The following is a 20,192-nucleotide window of genomic DNA, read 5'->3' as shown; positions in this document are numbered from 1 at the left end:
AGTTTCAGACATGTCCTATAATCTCTCGATAGTGATGTTGTGCTTTGTTTTCAGGTGGCGAGAGGTTTTAGCTGCACGTAAGAAGTTAAGACGACAAATGCGTGCCTTTCCAGCAGCCCCCGGTTCCGTGGGCCGTGATGGCAAACTGAAAGCTTTGATTCCCAGTGCTACACATGATGTACAGGCTTTATCTAAAGGAATTGTTAACTTGGGTCAGGCTGGAAAACTAAGAGTTTCCTTTACCAGGTGGGCTCATAGGGCTTTTAGTGTTAAAAAAATAATGACACTTTCATTTTACTTGAAATAACTATTGAATTCACTTTTCCCTCTAGGTGTCAACAGGTCAGGGAAAAAATATTTCATCAGTTGAAGGTTCAGCACTATTTCCAAGAGCTGCTATGGTTTGTATATGATTTCATTTACCTAAGGGGTCATGCACACAACTGTATGTATTGTGTGGTCCTCAAAAACACGGATCCGCTAAATAAAAAGGATGACATTTGTGTGTGACGTCCGTGTTGCATCTTTTTTTTTGCGTATCCATTTTAAGGCCTCTTTCACACGAGCGTGATGGATTAGGTCCGGATGCGTTCAGGGTTCGTTCAGTGAAAATCGCACCATTTTGCAAGCAAGTTCAGTTAGTTTTGTCTGTGATTGTGTTCCGTTGTTTAGTTCAACAACATCTCTTAGCAACCATCAGTGAAAAACGCATTGCATCCGCACTTGCTTGCGGATGCAATGTGTTTTTCACTGAAGCCCCATTCACTTCTATGGTGCCAGGACTGTGTGAAAAACGCAGAATATAGAACAAGCAGCATTTTTAATGCAACGCAGAACTGATGCGTAAAAGAAAAATGAATGGGTCAGGATTCGGTGCGGGTGCTAAGCGTTCACGTCATGCATTGCACCCGCGCAGAAAACTCGCTTGTGTGAAAGGGGCCTAACAATTTCAGTTTTGTGGGGGGTTTTTGCGGAACCATTCACTTCAATACGGTCGTGTACATGAGCCCTTAATGTGTTTGATTCAGCAGAGACAACTCTCTTTAGAATGCAGCAGCCTTCGGGCCAATCAACTGATCACCCTGGGTCCAACTCTTGGCAGCTCCTGCAAACAGATTTTGTTTGAGGAAGCTGTGGACTGGCAAATAGTATTACATGGCAAGCATTAAATTGAATGGCTGTCCTTGATAAATTCCAACACTGCTGGATTTCTTATGTGACTCGTGCTGTGATCCCATTCATTTCTATAAGATCACCTCTGTAATCCTGGCCGCGACCAGTGTAGCCCCAGCCTTATAGTAGAAGAGCACAAGACTGCCAGGGGGGGGGGGGGGTCTGACATTCATATGCTCTGATAGGGCATATGGACTAGTTGTCTTCATGTGAAAACCCTTTTAATATAATCGGCGTATTGTATGTCTTTTAGTTCAAAAATGGTTTTGTCCTCCCAATACAGTGATGCTGCATGGATGCCTCTAGAGCTGCCATTTCTGATCGTTAAGCATCTCCCCACATGGAAGCAATGCATCTTTTGGAAAGTAATCCTTGCTCTGCCTGAAATCAGTGATCCTGACGATCCCACAGGGTAAGTAAAGCTTATTATCTGATGTATAATGTTAATGGACATTAAGCTGTTTTAATTAAGTTTATTTTCATCTGTGTTGCAGTGTCCTTTCAGAGTGGTTAAAGGCCAAGTTCTGCTGGGCTGGTGTCAGGCCTGAGAGTGATCACAGGCAGCAAGTTCAAACATTAGCTCTCTACAGCTCCTTAGAGTCTCAAGGAGGAAGCCTGGTTCGAGTTAATGTGTGTGTAAAGGTGAGGTGGTCAGATGGGGGTCAACTATGTTTTTCAAATTAACCCTTTTAATAATGACCTTAAATCCAAGGCCGATTTTTGCAAATCTGACATGTCACTTTATGTGGTAATAACTTTGGAACGCTTTTACTTATCCAAGCCATTCTGAGTTTGTTTTCTCGTGACATATTGTACTTCATGACAGTGGTAAATTTGAGTCAATATATTTCACCTTTATAAAATAATCCAAAATTTACCAAACATTTGGACAGATAGCAATACCTCATAAAATGGTTATCAATCAGCATTTCCCATATAACAACTTTAGAAGGCTTAGACGTTTAGAAGCTATTTTTAAAATTTTCAATTTTTTTTTTAAAATAACCAATTAAGTTATAAAGTGATTTTGAGGGGTTTACGTAATGTAAACCACCCATAAATGCCCCCATTTTAGAAACTACACCTCTCAAATTATTCAAAACTGATGTTACAAACTTTAACCCTTGAGGTGTTCCACAAGAATTAAAGGGGTTATCTGAGTTATATATATATATTTCTTACAATGTGCCTTATAACATACCACATAATACTTTTGTAATGTACTGTTTTCAGCTATATCATCAGGTTTCTTCAGTGCTGCTGTGGGTCACGTGACCCTGACGTCATCCAGCCAGCTCCCTGTGCTGATGTTTCGTGTACAGATTTATCCCTGCCTTAGGGAGTGGCCTGGCTCTGTACACGAAACGTCAGAGCTTTGTGTGCCCACTCCCTCCCTCTGCTACTGGCCGCTGGCTGGCTCCTGTGAGGGATCGCGCATGCGTGATCTTTACCAGTGTTGGCAGCCTTGTGAAAAGATTTACTGGACTGGTGTGCCCGTTCCCCCTGCGCGATCCTTAACAGTGCCGGCAGCCTTATCAAATTAGCATTGCCCTATTCCACTGGCCATCAGCCACCCCCAGGAACAAAACAAAGTATAGCTTAGATATATTTATAGCTTAGGTATAGCTCTATATCTAATATATAGAGATCTATATATATATATATATATATATATATATATATATATATATATATATATATATATATATATATATATATATAAACAAAATGCGATTCTCAGCAGCACAAGACAAAGAAACCGGTGCACGTCCTCACAGCCGTGGGCTCAGGCGGCTATATGTAGATAGATATCAAAAGGATAAGGCAGCACTCCAGGTAAAGTGAAAAAAGGTGGATCTTTATTCCCTCTATCTTTTATATACATCATCTGTATATGTATATAGAGCTATAGATCAGTAATAAATATATATATACACACACACACACACACACTTTATATAGAAGTATATGGAGATATGAGAGAGAGAAAGATGTAGATATATCTTATACAGTCCTGATCAAAAGTTTAAGACCACTTGGAAAATTGCAAAAAATCTTATTTTGCATGGCTGGATATTAACAAGGTTCCAAGTAGAGCTTCAACATGCAACAAGAAGAAATGGGAGTGAGACAAAACATTTTTTGAGCATTCAATTTAATGGAAACAACGAATAAACTGAAACAGGCTGTTTTTCAGCTGATCAAAAGTTTAGGACCACACCTCCAAAACAGAAATCCAACTTCCAAACATGAACTCAGTAATGAGTAGCTCCGCTGTTATTGTTTATCACTTCCAAAATTCGTTTCGGCATGCGTTTCCATGAGGTGAGTGGGAACATTTCTCCAAGTGGGGGAGACGGCCGCACGAAGGCCATCTACTGTCTGGAACTGTTGTCCATTTTTGTAAACTTACCTTGCCATCCATCCCTAAAGGTTCTCAATTGGATTTAGAACAGGGGAACACGCAGGATGGGCCAAAAGAGTGATGTTATTCTCCTGGAAGAATTCCCTTGTCCTGCGGGCATTGTGTACTGTAGCGTTGTCCTGTTGAAAAACACAGACGAGGGCCGTCAGTCATGAGGCATTCTCTCTGCAACACCTGGACATAGCCACTTCCTGAAGCTCCATTGTGGTCTTAAACTTTTGATCAAAACTGTATGTACATAGAGAGAGATCAGTAACTATATACATATAGATATTTACTGATGTATATCTCTATATACATATGATTGTGCAGGCCTAATATATATCGCCAAAGCAATTGCAATATATCGTAATCGCCAATTGGCCGACCCAAAAATGCTGCAATTATATTACCATATTTTTCGCTTTACAAGACTAACTTTTTTTCCCCCTAAAAGTGGGGGGGAAATGGCAGTGCGTCTTATAAAGCGATGGTTGACTTTTTACGTGGCTGACACGGATGTATCGCCGGCCGCTATGCTGCACAGCGCGGACAGCGATGCATCAGTTACAGTATGGGGAGGGAGCATGGGCTGGAGGTCGTTATTTTAATGAACAAATGTTCTTCTATTCTATTTATCTGTTCTGTGCATTGCTATTAAGAAAATGGCAAGTTTTGTATTTTGCAGTAATGCAAATGTTATTTAATTTAGTAAAATGTTTTATTTTGAAAAACACTGTGCATTTGAGTTCTTGAGTTAAGCATAACTACATTTCAACATTATCAGTAATTTGTGTGCTTTTGCCTTGAAAATCCAAGCAAATAGACCTCTAGCACAATTCCCTTAAAATATCGCATCGCATATCGTTATCGCAATTTTTAAGGCCCTTATCGCAATCGCACAAAATTCCCATATCGTGCAGCTCTAATAAAAAAAAAAATATATATATATATATATATATATATTATATTATATGATAGATCTATCGATCTCCTCTTCTGCCTGTGTGAGCTAGGAGATGATCATGTGACTGTGTTTGTATGCAAGGTTAGGTTGTGCAGAGCAGGGGGCGGGGAAGGGCAGATTATTCAGACACAAATATTCATAAGGGAGAGCTCAGTCATTGTTACACGCCCCAACAGCTTTGCTGCAGCATGTAAACAAAGCATGAATAACAGAACTATGCAAAGGTGTAAGTATGGGTTCTTCTCTTAAGAAATCAAGCTTCATTAATGTATATGTATGTCTTGATGAGTTTTATAAGGTTGTTTTTTTTTGTTTGTTTTTTCTCCATATCTCTGATAACCGCTTTAAAGGAAAATAGAGGTGAAATTTAAAATTTTCACATTTTTGGTAGATTTTTTTAATGTTAATCAAGTTTTTCTTGCAAAACAGCAAGGGTTAACAGCAAAATAAACCTCAATATATATTACTCTGATTCTGCAGTTTACAGAAATACCCCATATGTGGCATTAAACTGCTCTATGGGCACGTGGCAGTGGTCAGAAGAAAAGGAGTGCCATATGGATTTTGGAGGCAGATTTTGCTAGAATGGTTTATAGGTACCATTTTGTATTTGAAGAGACCCTGACGTACCCCTTCAGTGGAAACCCTCAAAAAGTGACCCCATTTTGGAAACGACACCCCTTAAAGAATATATTAAGGGGGTTACTGAGAACTTTGACCCCCCCCCCCCCCAGCATTTTACGGAATTTGGAAACGCAAGTTTAGTTTTCCAATAAAATGTTGCTTTAGCCCCAAATTTTTTATTTTCACAAGGGGTAACAGGAGAAAAAGCACCCCATAATTTTTTACCCATTTTCCCCTGAATACGGCAATACCCCATATGTGGTGGTGAACTGCTGTCAGGGCACATGGAAAGGAAGGAGCGCCATATGGCTTTTGCAGCGCATATTTTGATGGATAGGTTTACGGGTGCCATTGGTTTTTATTTTTTAAGTGATTGTCTTATGTGGGGGCTCATTTTTTGGGGGGCGAGGTGGCGGTTTGATTGGTAGCATTCTGGGGTACATAAGACTCTTTGATCGCTTGGTATTAAACATTTTGTGAGGCAAGGTGACAACAAAAAAATTGCTGTTCACCTGAGGGGGCATACAATGTGATATTTTTATAGAGCAAATTGTTACGAACGCGCCGATACCTAATATGTCTATTTTTATTTTTGTTAAGTTTTACACAGTGAAATCATTCTTGAACAGAATGAAATCTTGTTTTCTCGTATAGCTTAGAGCAGGCATGCTCAACCTGCGGCCCTCCAGCTGTTGCAAAACTACAACTCCCAGCATGCCTGAACAGCCTACAGCTATCAGCCTACAGCGGGGCATTGTGGGAATTGTAGTTTTACAACAGCTGGAGGGCCGCAGGTTGAGCATGCCTGGCTTAGAGGTATTAGTAGGAGGGACACTATGCAAATACAAAAGAGCTCCTCCTCCTCGGGCTATACCCCTCGACTCCACCAGGAGAAACTCTGTCTTTGCTTAGTGTCTGGTGAAGGAGGATGACACTCCTTTTTGTTTTTTGTTTTTCTAGATGGGGACGCAGGTCGGCATGGCGCCTTCCTGGTCCCCCATGGAGTGCCCGCCACCGTCTTTTGGACGCTGCCTGGCTGCCTCCATTATCCCCCAAGAAGACAAGTGGATCTGGGCTTGACCTGTTAGCTCCGGCATCCCACCAGGTCCTGGGTCACCTGCTGCTGCCCTCCATCCAGAGTACTGAACTCAGATGAGTCAGATGTCCGAAGAGGTGAGCCCTGCTGGTACAGGACAGAGGGAGAAGACTGCAGGAGCAGATGAGTATGACTTCCCCTCTGCCCCCTGCAGCATCCCTCCTCGGATGACTCCGCTTCCCCCCCCCTCGTCTAGAGGTGTGTTCAGATGACTCTTCCCCCCCCCCCCAAGGGAGCGCAAGTCTGAAGGGGAATTGTCCGGTTCGGATGAGGTCATGGAACGGGATCCTTTGCCTAAGCTCTCCACCATGGTGGCTGACTTAATGGCGGCTGTCCGTGACACTTTTAATCTCCAAGGGGATTCTCCTCCTTCCTCTAGGAGGGAATTCGCCCTTTTCCCGTCCAAGAAACCGGAGGCTGCCGCATTTCCTGTCCATGAGGAATTTTCCATGGTCGTTTCCAGGGCCTGGAACCGTCCTAACCAAAAGTTTTCTGCCACCAAACTCATGGATACGCTTCATCCCTTTCCGACTGACAGTGTGGAGAAGTGGTCCTCTCCCCCTAAGGTGGATGCCCTGGTGGCCAGGTTAGCCAAAAACACGGCCCTCCCGGTCCTAGACGGCTCCTCTCTGCAGGACGCTGTGGACAGGCGCTTAGATTCTCTGTCCAAATCCATTTTCTCACTGGCGGGCACGTCCCTGCGACCTGCCTTTGCCTCCGCTTGGGTGGCCAGAGCTCTTTCGGTGTGGTTGCAGCGCCATCACCAAGACCTGGCGGAACAGGATACATCTGCTGACACTCTGCATTTGGTCCTCCAGATGTCTCAGGCTTCTAAGTTCCTCTGTGAGGCTTCCATGGACATTGGTTCCCTCTTCATTCAGCGCAGAGAGGTCTGGTTGAAGGTTTGGGACGCCGACGCTTCCTCCAAGTGTTCTCTGGCTAACCTTCCCTTTTGAAGGTTCCAGACTTTTTGGGGCTCAACTTGATGAGTTTATCTCTGCCGCTACTGGGGGCAAGAGTACTCCTCTCCCACAGCCTAGGGCCAAGCGCCCCTTTCGGACCAGGTCTTCCGGTTCCCGGACCCAGTCATTTCGACTCTTCTCTTCTAGCAGGACGTCGTCTGCTTCCTCCGCCGGGGGGGGGGGGGGGTCACAGGACTCCCGCAAGAAGCCCTCCTTTAAGCCCCAGCCTTCCTGGCGCCCGAGGGCGCAGTCGGCCCACCCTGCTGCTCCCAAGCAGTCTTCCGCATGAAGGGACGCCCCCACCCCTCGTGGTGGGGGGCCGCCTGCTCTCTTTTCAGCAGGTTTGGAGGGCTCATGTTCAGGACACTTGGGCTCTAGAAATTGTAACATCGGGTTACAAGATAGTTTGCGTTCAGGCCGCTGGAACGTTTTTTCGCTTCTCGCGTTCCGGGGGATCCGGCCCGAGCCTCGGATCTCTTTTTTAAATCAGATTCTTTTTATTAAAGATTTTCCATTTTAACAAAAGATAGAACACTGTCCCACTCCCCCCAACATACCCCCTGGGACAAGAGCAAGTATAAGACATCACATCACAATATCTGACAAATCATTGCCATAGTTTTACATATCACAGTACCGTAACTCAGAATCGTGCAGCTATGAGAAATGTGTTACGTTCTAGATGAGTGAGTAGACGTGTAGAAGTATACAAGAGACCCTCCTTTTTCTGAGACCCTTAAAGTTAATTACCTTACATAACTTTGTTTTCTCTCTGCCCCCCTTTTCCACTCATTCCTATACATCCCTCATTCACTCACTCCCTCTCTCAATTCTTTACATTTGTAGATTATAGTGTTGAATCCATAGTGACCATATATTTTCAAACTTTTTTTAAACAGTTCCTTTTTTGGTATACATAGTTCTCCAAACTAATCAGCACGTGTATTTTTTTATTTATTTTTCTCCAATTCCTCCACTGATGGCGGTGAGCCTCGGATCTCTTGATGGCAGTTTCTTCTCTTCTGGACCGGGGTGTTATTACCCCAGTTCCCACAGAGGAACACTGCACAGGTTTCTATTCAAACCTGTTCGTGGTCCCAAAGAAGGAAGGGTCGGTGCGTCCGATCCTGGATCTAAAACTGCTCAACAAGTTTCTGCGGGTGCGGAGGTTCCGAATGGAATCCCTCTGCTCCTTTATTGTTTCTCTTCTTCCAGGGGAGTTCCTCGCGTCCGTGGACATCCAGGACGCCTATCTGCATGTCCCGATCGCAGAATCTCACCAATGATTCCTGCGCTTCGCCATAGGTGGTCGACACTATCAGTTTGTCGCCCTTCCTTTCGGGTTAGCGACCGCCCCTCGGGTCTTTACCAAGATCCTGGCACCGCTCATGGCGCTTCTTCGTACCAGGGGCATTCCTTTGCTGCCCTATCTGGACGATATCCTGATAAAGGCCCCCTCTCTTCCGCAGGCCGAGGACAGCGTCCGGATCACTGTTCAGACTCTGGAACAGTTCGGCTGGCTGATAAATTTCCCAAAGTCTTCTCTCCTTCCGTCCCAGAAGCTCTCCTTCCTGGGGATGATTTTGGACACCTCGACCGCCAGAGTATTCCTGCCAGTCTCCAAGTCCTCCCAGATCCAGGGGGCAGTGTCGCATCTGCTGCACTCCCCGTACCTCTCCATACAGGAGTGCATGCGGGTCCTGGGTCTTATGGTAGCCTCCTTCAAGGCTGTTCCATATGCCCAGTTTCACACTCGTTTGTTGCAACAGGAGATCCTTTCCCTCTGGGACAAGACCTCTCGGGGTCTGGACGATCGCATCCGCTTGTCTCAGCGGGTTCGGGCGGCTCTCCCTTGGTGGCTGTCCCTGATGAACCTGAGGTCGGCAAGATCCTTCCTCCCGTTCTCCTGGACGATCGTCACTACCGATGCCAGCCTCCTGGGTTGGGGCGGCGTTCTCCAGTCTTGCACGGTTCAGGGGGTTTGGTCGGCGGCGGAATCTCGTCTTCCGATCAACATTCTGGAGCTGAGGGCGATTTTCCACTCCCTCTCCCATTGGACTCCTCTCCTTGCGGGCCTCCCGGTAAGGATTCAATCGGACAATGCCACGACTGTGGCCTACATCAACCATCAGGACGGGACCCGCAGCCGGATGGTGATGCAGGAGGTGGCGAGAATTCTGACGTGGGCGGAGTCGCATGTTCCGGTGTTGTCAGCAGTTTGCATTCCAGGAGTGGACAACTGGACAGCAGACTTTCTAAGCTGCAACAAGGTGGAGCCAGGCGAATGGTCTCTGAATCCAGATGTATTCAAAGAAATCTGCCACAGATGGGGCTGTCCGGATGTGGACTTGATGGCATCCAGGCTCAACAACAAGCTCCCGGTGTTCCTGGCTCATTCTAGGGATCCGAAGGCATACTGGGTGGACGCGCTGGTGTCTCCATGGCAGGGCTTCAGCCTCCTCTATGTATTACCTCCGCTTCCTCTACTACCGAAGGTCCTACGCAAGATCGAGGCAAAAGGGATTCCGACCGTTCTCATCGCGCCAGATTGGCCTCGCCGCGCGTGGTTCTCGGACGTGGCTCGGATGCCCCATGGCCTCTTCCCAACAGAAAGGATCTACTGTCTCAGAGCCCGCTCTTCCACCGGAATTTATGGTCTCTTCATTTAACGGCGTGGATGTTGAAACCGCCATCCTGAAGAAGAGGGGGTTCTCGGATTCAGTAATTTAGAACCATGATCAGTGCGAGGAAGCTGGCTTCCTCCCGGATTTACTATCGTACCTGGAAGGCTTTCCTGACTTTTTGTGAGAACTCGGGGTTCCTTCCCCTTTGTTTTTCCATCCTGCTGTCGTTTCTTCAGTCCGCGCTTGAGATGGGACTGTTGTTGAGTTCCTTGAAAGGTCAGGTTTCGGCGCTGGCCGTCTTTTTTCAGAGGTCCCTTGCTCTTATGGGTCCTGTGAAGACTTTTCTTCAGGGGGTGGCCTCCTTGGGATCTCAATTTGGTTCTGCGCGCTCTGCAGACGGCCCCCTTCGAGCCTCTGAGAGAGGTCTCCCTGACTTTTCTCACCTGGAAAGTGGTCTTCCTTGTGGCCATAACTTCCATCAGACGGGTGATAAAGTTGTGCTCCGTCCGGTTCCCTCCTTTTTGCACAAGGTGGTCTTTCCCTTCCACCTTAACGAGGATCTTGTCCTGCCCTCCTTTTGCCCTTCTCCGGCAAACCCCAAGGAACGCGCTCTACATTCCCTGGATGTCGTCCGGGCCTTGAAAGTGTATCTCACTGCTACCGCTTCCGTCCGCCGTTCAGATTCCCTCTTTGTGATTCCTGAGGGACCTCGTAAGGGTCTGGCGGCCTCCAAGATCACTGTGGCGCGATGGATCAGCTCGGCTATTTCCGCGGCTTAACGCGCTCGTGGTAGGGTTCCCCCGGCTCGGATTAAAGCTCACTCCACTAGGGCGGTTGGGGCTTCCTGGGCAAGGCGAAATCGTGCCTCTGCGTCTCAGCTGTGTAAGACGGCCACCTGGTCGTCCTTACATGCCTTTTACGAAGTTCTATCAGTTGCATTCACTGGCTTCGGCTGATGCTGTCTTTGGCCGCAGGGTTTTGCAGGCTGTGGTTCCTGTTTGACCGTTGGACGTTCCTCCTGGCGGTTCTGTTATTTTTTCCCACCCCATGGACTGCTTTAGGACGTCCCATGGTCTGTGTCCCCCAATGGAAAAAAGTAAGAGAAAAGGAGATTTTTTAGTGAAACTCACCTGTAAAATCTTTTTTCTCGACCTTTCCATTGGGGGACACAGCTCCCCCCCCATTCTGCCTGTTGCAGGGGGGGGGGGGGGGGGGTTCAGTTCATCTTCTGTTTGTGGTTGGACCTCATGGGCTTTGGTCCGATGGCTTCCATTATTTTTTCTTGTCTCCTACTGCTTTTGCAACGCCTGAGTTTCTCCTGGTGGAGTCGGGGGGTATAGCCCGAGGAGGAGGAGCTCTTTTGTATTTGCATAGTGTCCCTCCTACTAATACCTCTAAGCTATACCCATGGTCTGTGTCCCCCAATGGAAAAGTCGAGAAAAAGATTTTACAGGTGAGTTTCACAAAAAATCTCCTTTTTTGTGTTTCCATTTTCTGAGAGCCCTATTACTTTCGATTGTCTTAGGTTAGGGCTAATTTTTTGCAGGATGAGGTGACTGTTTGATTGGTACCATTTTGGGGTACATAAGACTTTTTGATCCTTGGTATTACACTTTTTGTGAGGCAGTGACCAGAAAATTGTATTTTTTGACAGTTTTTTTGTTTTTATTTTTTTATGGTGTTCACCTGACTGGGTGGATCATGTGATATTTTTATAGCCGATCGATACGGACGTGGCAATACATAATGTTACTTTTCTTCATTGAAACTTAAAAAAATTAAATCCTAAAACTAAATATTTTTTTTTTTTTACACTTTTACTTTTTTGTCCCACTCTGGGACTTCAACTTTTGGGGGTCTGATCCCCTTTACAATGCATTACAATACATCTGTATTGTAATGCATTGGCTGTAAGTGTATTACACACTGTAATACACTTACAGCTTCCTACTCTCACGGAAGGCAGCCATGATGCCTAAGGAAGGCATCAGGCTGTCTTCCCTGCCATCAGGTCCCCGTCACAGCAGTGCGGGGACCTGATGGACATCCCGCACCCGTCAGGATACCGCACGTGCCGCGGTCAGCACTGACTGCAGCAGTGCAAGGGTTAATGCACTGGCATCTGTGTTTTCACCAATGCCAGATGCATACAGCAGGGGACCTGCTATCGGTGACTGCCGGACCCGTGTCCCAGTTTCCAGCACCGTACATGTATGGTATCCTACGGGTTAGTCATGTGTAAAGAGAAAAACAATGGTTGATGGAAGGAATTGTTGATCAGTTGTAAATTCTTTCAAATTATATTTAATGGCTTCACTTTGACTTGTGCATCTCTATATATTTTCCTCCTATAGACTGTACATGGCCCTCTGACAGAAAATGAGTTGGAGCAGGTTGAGCTTCAAAACCAGTTATTGGGAACAAGTGGTATTGTCCTCCTCTTGCCAGCGCAGTCTGATTCAGATGTCTGTCAGATCGAAGCATTACTGCAGCTGAAGCAGCTCCTCCAAGCTAAACCGTTTAAGCCACCCCCAAGTCTTGCTGTTCTGGTTCCTTCATCTTACTCCGATCCAGAGACCGTTGTAGAAAAAGGCGAGTGTACATTATCAATGATTTAACTGGCAGTTTATTGCGTAGCAGCATGCAATTTTGCAGAAGTCCTGAATCCTCTATCCCAGGGTCAGCAATGGCACTCCAGCTACAATTCCTAGCATGCTCCATTAATTTCTATGAGAGTTCTGAGAAGAGATGAGGAAGTATGCTTGCTGGGAGTTGTAGTTTCACATCAGCTGGAGTGCCGGAGGTTGCCTACCCCTGCTCTATCCTGTACTTGTTGAGAACCAGCCATGTAAACCATTTTTTCCCAAAACTAGAGTAATGTGGAACACTTTTGAAAACCTATGGTTATGTCTGTATAAAAGTTGCAATAATGGATAATAAATCTTTTATATCACAGTTTAACATCTTTGTCTTTTTTACTTTCAGAACTTAATATTTCTGACCTAGTGACATCCGGACTAATATCAGATTATAATGTGTTCTCCATACCTGATGGCATCAATGACATGAAAGGAACAAACATGGTAAGATTTATAATATTAAAGGAGTATTACAAATTATATTCATGGCATATAGGACAAGTCCTAAATGTGTGACGTATTGATCCCACCTTTCAGAAGAACAAGAGCTCTGTGCCTCCCTTTACACAGCATGTAGCTTTCTCATTTTCACCTGAGGGTATTGGGGAAAAAGATGGGCACTCTGGCTCACCTGTTTCCACAAGGTGTAAAACCATTAGAGTACGACCATACGTGCAGGCTGCAGTCGAGTGTAATAAAACTAATTAGGAACTTAGTATTTAATCAGTCTGTATTGTTGCGGGTGTAGACCAACTATAAATGCGGTACTAATTATTCATTGCAACTGCGCCATGACTGTGCCATGCGGTAGTCCACTTAAGGCACTGAGATCAGCTGGGTTAGGGTGCCTTGAAACGCAGCAGATTTTGTGGCAGAAAATTGGTTCCATTCATTTGAATGGGGTAGCATGCTGATGGATTTCTGCAAGCCCCATTAAGGTGAATGGAACTGATTTTCAGTCACAGAATTTTGTTGCGTGTGAAGGCACACTTATGGCACCAATAAACAGCCTAATTAGGAACATATGAGACAAGATTCTTGATTCTAGACACTTTCTATCCTGAACTTGGAAACTTTTAGTAGCAGCTCCCCTCAGTAACATTACAGCTATGCCGTGCTTGTTCAAAGCAGTATGGGCCGCTGAGTTGGGAGATGAATTATTTTTTATTTAATTTTTTTAAATAAAAATCCAATTTACAGCTTTGTTTATACTGTATTACTTCAGTGGCTGACACTTTTTTTGGCTTTGTATTTCCTCAGGTCTCATCTGCTGTACAGTTTCTGCTGTCCCACTGCCCACGTTCTTTGGAATTGCGCAGTCTCCCTTTCCGACAATACATAGAGGATGGTGTGTGCAGTGCATTCAGTAATGCCTTTTATCACGATAAGATGGAAAGAAAGAAATCTGGACTTCCCGCACAGGATCCTGCTGCCATCATTGACTTGTACAATAATACCATTTCATTCCTAGCAGAGGCAGTTTCTTCTGAGCAACTCACTGAACTGTCCTGGCCTGTAACAGAGTTTACATGTTCTAGTGGCAGCTCTCTAATGCCACCTACTGACTGGAACAGTCCTGGCCATCTTGCGTGGCTGAAGAAGGCAGTACGTTGTTTTCAGCTTCCACAAATGGACAGACCTCCACAAGGAGGTGAGAAAAGTTGGGTTTTCTAATGTTACAGCAAAAAGTATTTCTGCATAGATGTGACATTTCATTATAGAGTTTATTAATCCTCTGAAATATTACTGTGATATCTTTCTGACAGCTCCTTGGGGTCCTGTCTGTTCCATGATTATGGACTACGTGTCACAGATCACACGGTCCCCATCAGGTCTTCCTCTATTATTCTCTGAAGTTCAGCTCCTTCTCGGTCGCATAAAGAAACAATGGTTTGCGAAGGAAGGCATTGCAGGCTTCACACCATCTGTGCAAGACATTCCTTGGGATGAGATAATTGCTCTTTGCATCAATCACAAACTAAGAGCCTGGGACCCTCCGTTACTTTCCGATTCTAAAGGTAAAACTTTATGGTCTGCATAAGAATAATGCTTGTATTATATAAAATCTTCACGAAACTTAAAGCATTTTAAATAGTTTGCCTATATGGCAGATGGAGAAAGGCACAGATTTATTCCAGACAGTCTGCTACAGATACAGGCTGTATACAGATTAGTCAACCAACTCTACCAGTTATCTAATGGATATGGGTGCCTCATTACTGTATTCTGATAGCACATGTTTCCAAGGAAAGACAGATTGAGATTGTGGGATTTCAAGATGCTCAATCCTTTGTCCTCTTGAAGATAAGCTTATTCCCTTTGAGAAATACGTTTTGGATGAATAAGCATTTCATTTGTATGCCAGGCATCAAAGGGGTTGTCTCATCTTAGAAATTGGTGGCATATTGCTAGGATATACCACCAATGTCAGATAGGTTTGGGACCCACATCACTCTATCTCCACAACAGGACCCCCGAAGTAAGCGGAGAGCAGCCACGCATGCACAACCACCCGCCATTCATTTCTACGTGGCTGCTAAAAATAGCCGAACACTGGCTCGGCTGTCTCAAGCAGTCCCATAGAAGTGACTGGAATGGTGGATGTGCTTGCACATTGTGCTTTCCATTTCTATGCTCACTCAGCTATTTCTGGTGCTTCGACAAAAATGAATGTGCTCTGCTTCATTTTCGGGTGCCTGTTCTGGAGTTAGGTGCTGGTCTTAGAGGGGGGACCAGCACCCATCTGACTTTGAAGGCATATACTTTCAGAGGCCTGTTCTGGGATATGCCATCCATGTCTAAGATGACACAACCTCTTGTCACCTTACCGCTCATGGAAAACTATGAACCCCAATGAACGGAAGAGAAACAGATTTTTCCGTATCATTGGGGTACACAGACTCGACCGTGGGATGTTAGAGCAGTCCCAAGGGTGGGCATAACAAAAAATCCTCCTGCCAATCAGAGAACCGCTGTCTGCACAACTCTACGCCCCGGAGAAGGGTCAGAAGACGCAAAGGCGTGTACTCTGTAAAATTTTGAAAAGTTGTGCAAAGACGACCAGGTAGCCGCTTTGCATACCTGAAGGGCTGAAGCCCTGTGATATACTGCCCAAGAGGCCCCTACTGCTCGAGCAGAATGAGCAGTAACCCGAAAGGGTGGGTCCCGGTCATTGATGCGGTACGCTTTCACAATGGCCAAACAAATCTATCGGGTAATGGAAGTTTTCAATGCAGCCAGTCCTCATCTCGGCCCCTCTGATGAATAGAGAATCCGTCTGTCGAATAGATGACTTCTGGGACAGATGGATGTGAACGGCTCGTTTCAAATCCAGAGTGTGGAGCTATTGTTCACGAGGATGAGACTGGGCAGGACAAAAGGAAGGTAGAATGATCTTTATTGAGAGGGAATGCCGACACAACCTTCGGAAGGAAGGTCTGAACAGGGCGAAGGACTACTTTGTCCTGATAGAGGATCAGGAAGGGCGACCGACAGGAAAGAGCCGCTAGTTCCGACACCCTACGGATGGAAGTGATTGCCACCAAAAAGGCCACCTTGTAGGACAGGAAGCGAAGGGAAACCTGCTGCAAAGGCTCAAACAGTGAAGACTGGAGAGTGATGAGCACTAGATTAAGATCCCAAGTATTTAACACAAGACGGTAAGGGGGTGCAGCGTGTGCAACTCCCTGCAGAAAGGTCCTTACCGCAGAGAGTGAAACCAAATCCCTCTGAAAAAGAACTTTCCCTTTTGAGGGAGTTAAGAATTCACACCAGGACACAGAGCAAGGAGGGGGAAGCTGAGGGAACTTCAAGGCCCGCCCCCAAAATGGAGTCACCCCCGAGCTATAACGCGGAAGGCGCAGGCCCGATCCCTCTGTCCCTTCTAAAGAGGCCTCGCCCCAGCCCCCCGAAACCCCACTCGCTTTCCTAACAGCGGTGCAGGCGCTAGGAACCTCGGCCGGGTGTGAAGAGCCCGTGGGGACCCGGAGCGAGAGTAGGCCGCAGAGAAGCCGGGGCCTCAATTACAAGTGGCCCCGGCGAAGGACTGGATCGGAACCCTGCAATAAGGAGAGAGGGGTTCGTAGGAAGGAGGCATTGTGGGCACAGTGGGCCTCCCTTCACCCCCCGCACTCCCGGTAAGAGATGTGTACATGGAGGGGATAAGCATTGGTGGGGGCCATTCACTAAAGGTAACCTGAAAAGGGGAAGGGTGAGGACGAAGGGGGCTGTTTGGGCCAGAAACGTCTGGCGTGTTCTGCTCCCCCCCCACACCTTCGGTGTGTGGCCCCTTGGGGAGGGCCGCTACACCGGAAACTTATTGTGGCGGCCATGATGACCAGAAAGCTGGCGGGATGCAGAGGCTTTGGGAACCTCTGGTCCTCCTTGTCTTCTGGAGACCTGGAACGAGCAGAGGACTTGGGGACCTCCTGTTCTCCCGTCTTCTGGGTGGGGATGCAGGCAGCTAGGACTGCCTTGTTATCCAGCTGGAAAAAAATCAAAAATGGAAAAATCATCAGACCTGCCTCCTACAGACACTAAGCTAAAACTGATTTAGCTTAGTCCCTGTAGGAAGGGTATAGCTGGAGGGAGGAGCATACACTTTTGCGCTTAGTGTCCGCCTCCTAGTGGCAACAGCTATACCCAAGGTCAAGTCTGTGTCCCCCAATGATACGGATGAGAAATCAGACCAACATTTCCTTGAACCGGAGTACAGCATCAAGATCTGTCACTTTTAAGGCTAATGCACACAACCATATTTTGCAGATTGCACATGGACTCCATTTCTATGGGTCTGCCAAAAAAAAAAAAAGCAGCATATGGGATGTCATCCGTGTACTGTCCGCATTCGTATGTCCATCCTGCAAATTATAGAATATGCCGTATTCTTGTGTGTATTGTGGATGTAGTGATGAGAAAAAAAATGCGGATTACACACAGAAGTTAGCCAAATCTCTGGTTTCCAGACTGCAATATGGACAGTCGTGTGCATGAGGCCTTATACTGTGAATGGCAAACTCTCAAAAATGTTTGTCATGGGGTAGGTAAAGTAGTCAACAAATCTCATCCTACATCTATAGAGATAGATATTGCATGCTTTACTTGCCCCTGCACAAAGATTCTATACGATAGAGAATTGTGAGTAGGCTCTCCTGGAGAACTTTGGAATCATTCGATAAGGCAGGAAAGTGGTTATTGGACTTAATTTAGGCAGGGGGTAATCAATGGCTCATTTTGTCTTACAGCTTATATACTTCATGACATATTTATGCACCTACGTACTAATAAGAATGTTGGATCTGTTAACAGGAGGCAGTGCAATATTAATCTGGAAAAAGTGAAAACAATAGTAAATTATTTCTTTTTTCTCCAAAGCGGCTAGATTTTAATGACTAAAATAAGTAAAGGTAGATATTAATCTGAAGTATAACATTACCATTATTTCTTTCTCCACAGTTGCCCAAGAAGATCTTTATGTCTATTTCTTTGAAGAAGATTTAAAAAACTTTACTTACCCTGATACATGGGAAAATGCTCGTCTCTCCACGCATCAGAATGTACTAGTAACAGCCGACAGGTAAATGTATTTATCTGTATATCAACGTGTGGAATGAAAACCTAAATAATGCCAGTAGGTATATTGTATTATACTTTAGTATTCTTGTGCTACAAATGAACTATTGTGTTTTTTTTTTTTTCCTCTTCTTCTCTCATTGCAGCCCTCAGAGTACTAGGGAGCATTCCTCACAGACACCCCAGACTCCGCACTCTGTCTTTGTACCAAGTGAAAAGGATACACAGAAACTTTTGCGAACTCCAGAGCTGTCTGATCTGGAGTCTCTTCCGTCACAACTAAACCGCTCTCTTTTAGCAGAAAAAGAGGAGGATGCAAGGTAATATTCACACTTAAACTGGCCATACACATTAGATTAATGTCAGCTGAACCTGTTGACTGTAATGTGTAAGGGGGCCTCCTGACTTTCCTAACAGCTTTAGAGGTTGGCCACTTTCCAATTTTGGTTACTCAGTCTGTGTCACTGTTTAAGTTGTCCTCACTAACATCCATCCAGATTCTTTATTTTTAACTATTCCTGGCTTGATAGCACCTATGGGTTGCTTTGATAAGTCTGACCTGCATATATGACATCATAGAGTATGACTGCATAGGCTCCCCTATCCTGCTGGCATTGCGTGCTTCCTTCCCATTTTGTACTGCGCAGACTCCACATGAATTGTTCATCATCTGCGCAGTAGAAACAATTCTCTGCCTCCAGTGTCCTAACCAGAGCACAGCTAAAAAATGTGAGCATCCAGCATAGCAGGCTTTAACGGTATGAAAGCTCTCTTTTTCCTTGCTTCTGAAGCTGGGTCACTGGAGGCAGAGAATTATTTCTTCTGCGCAGATGCCAAATACTCTGTGGAGTCTGCGCAGTAGAAAACGGGACGGGCGTGCATACTGCTAGCAGACTGAGGGAGCCTATTGAGCCCTTTTCTATGTCATATATGGGGGCCAGAGTTACCAAAACAATCCATAGACATGGTTTACAGGAGCACCAGCCAGGAACAATAAAAAGACAAGAAAAAAAGAATGATGGATGGATGTTAGGGTACTTTCGGAACTTGCGGTAGAGGATTCCATCAGGCAGTTCCGTCACCAGAATTGCCTGCCGGATCGGCAATCTGGATGCAAACGGATGGCATTTGTCATCCTTCTGACAAATGCATTGAAATACCGGATCCATCTCTCCGGTGTCATCCTGAAAAAACGGATCCGGTATTTATTTATTGTTTCGCATTTTTAACTGGATCAGTTTTGCCGGAACACTTAATGCCGGATCCGGCACTAATACATTTCGATGTAAATTAATGCCAGATCCGGCATTCCGGCAAGTGTTCAGGATTTTTGGCCGGAGAGAAAACTGCAGCATGCTGCTGTATTTTCTCTGGCCAAAAAATGCAAGAGTGACTGAACTGATGCATCCTGAATGGAATGCTCTCCATTCAGAATGCATTAGGATAAAACTGTGACGGAACTTAACTCCGGAAAATAAAAATTCTATTGTGAAAGTACCCTAAGTTAAAGGGAGTCTGTCACCACATTTTAGCATGTTAGACCGTTAAAATAGGGTTATGTGATCCACCTAGAACATAAAATCCTCGGAGCCCCAGGCAGGCACCTCCTAAACGGCTCATAACCCCGCCCTCCGTGCGCCTTTGCCCGCCCGTTTAATCCCCTCCCCTTCCTGTCCTTTTCCACTGTGGCTGTGCGCTCCAAATCGTAGCGGGCGATTTGGACCGCACAGCAGCAGTGGAAAAGGACAGGGGAGGGGAGTAAACGGGCGGGCAGAGGCGCACGGCGGGCGGGGTTATGAGCCGTTTAGGAGGTGCCTGCCTGGGGCTCCGAGGATTGAGAGACCGCCCTAGGCACTTGAGAGCGCTCAGAACATAATCTTAAGTTCATTTTCGGCAAAAAGAAAAGTCAGTTTTCTACAACAAAGGTACCGTTTTTATGTTCTGGGTGGATCACATAACCCTATTTTAACGGTCTAACATGCTAAAATGTGGTGACAGACTCCCTTTAAGGCTTCGTTCACATCACCGCTAGGTATTCCGTTATATTTGTAATCCGTTAAAAATAACAGAAAGCCAACAGATACTAACGGAAAGCATATTTTCCGTTTTTTTTAATGGACTGATAAAATTGA

General features: G+C 45.7%; 1 protein-coding gene across 2 annotated transcripts in view; it reads left to right on the top strand.

Moving 5' to 3' along the window:
- The window catches only part of LOC122944563 (minichromosome maintenance complex component 3 associated protein), a 56,882-nt gene that overhangs the window by 32,066 nt on the left and 4,624 nt on the right, over nt 1-20,192 (top strand). For both annotated transcript variants that reach the window (XM_044302965.1, XM_044302967.1), the window contains exons 18-27: nt 55-246; nt 333-401; nt 1,457-1,585; nt 1,668-1,815; nt 12,205-12,442; nt 12,836-12,933; nt 13,750-14,140; nt 14,256-14,507; nt 17,944-18,064; nt 18,207-18,380. In XM_044302965.1, coding sequence (XP_044158900.1) covers nt 55-246; nt 333-401; nt 1,457-1,585; nt 1,668-1,815; nt 12,205-12,442; nt 12,836-12,933; nt 13,750-14,140; nt 14,256-14,507; nt 17,944-18,064; nt 18,207-18,380 — 1,812 coding nt within the window. The remainder of the gene's footprint in view (nt 1-54; nt 247-332; nt 402-1,456; nt 1,586-1,667; nt 1,816-12,204; nt 12,443-12,835; nt 12,934-13,749; nt 14,141-14,255; nt 14,508-17,943; nt 18,065-18,206; nt 18,381-20,192) is intronic.

The sequence above is a fragment of the Bufo gargarizans genome, chromosome 8 (assembly GCF_014858855.1).
Source record: "Bufo gargarizans isolate SCDJY-AF-19 chromosome 8, ASM1485885v1, whole genome shotgun sequence".
Classification (NCBI taxonomy): domain Eukaryota; kingdom Metazoa; phylum Chordata; class Amphibia; order Anura; family Bufonidae; genus Bufo; species Bufo gargarizans.
Note: the sequence above shows the minus strand (reverse complement) of the source record. Positions and strands in the feature narration are given on the sequence as shown.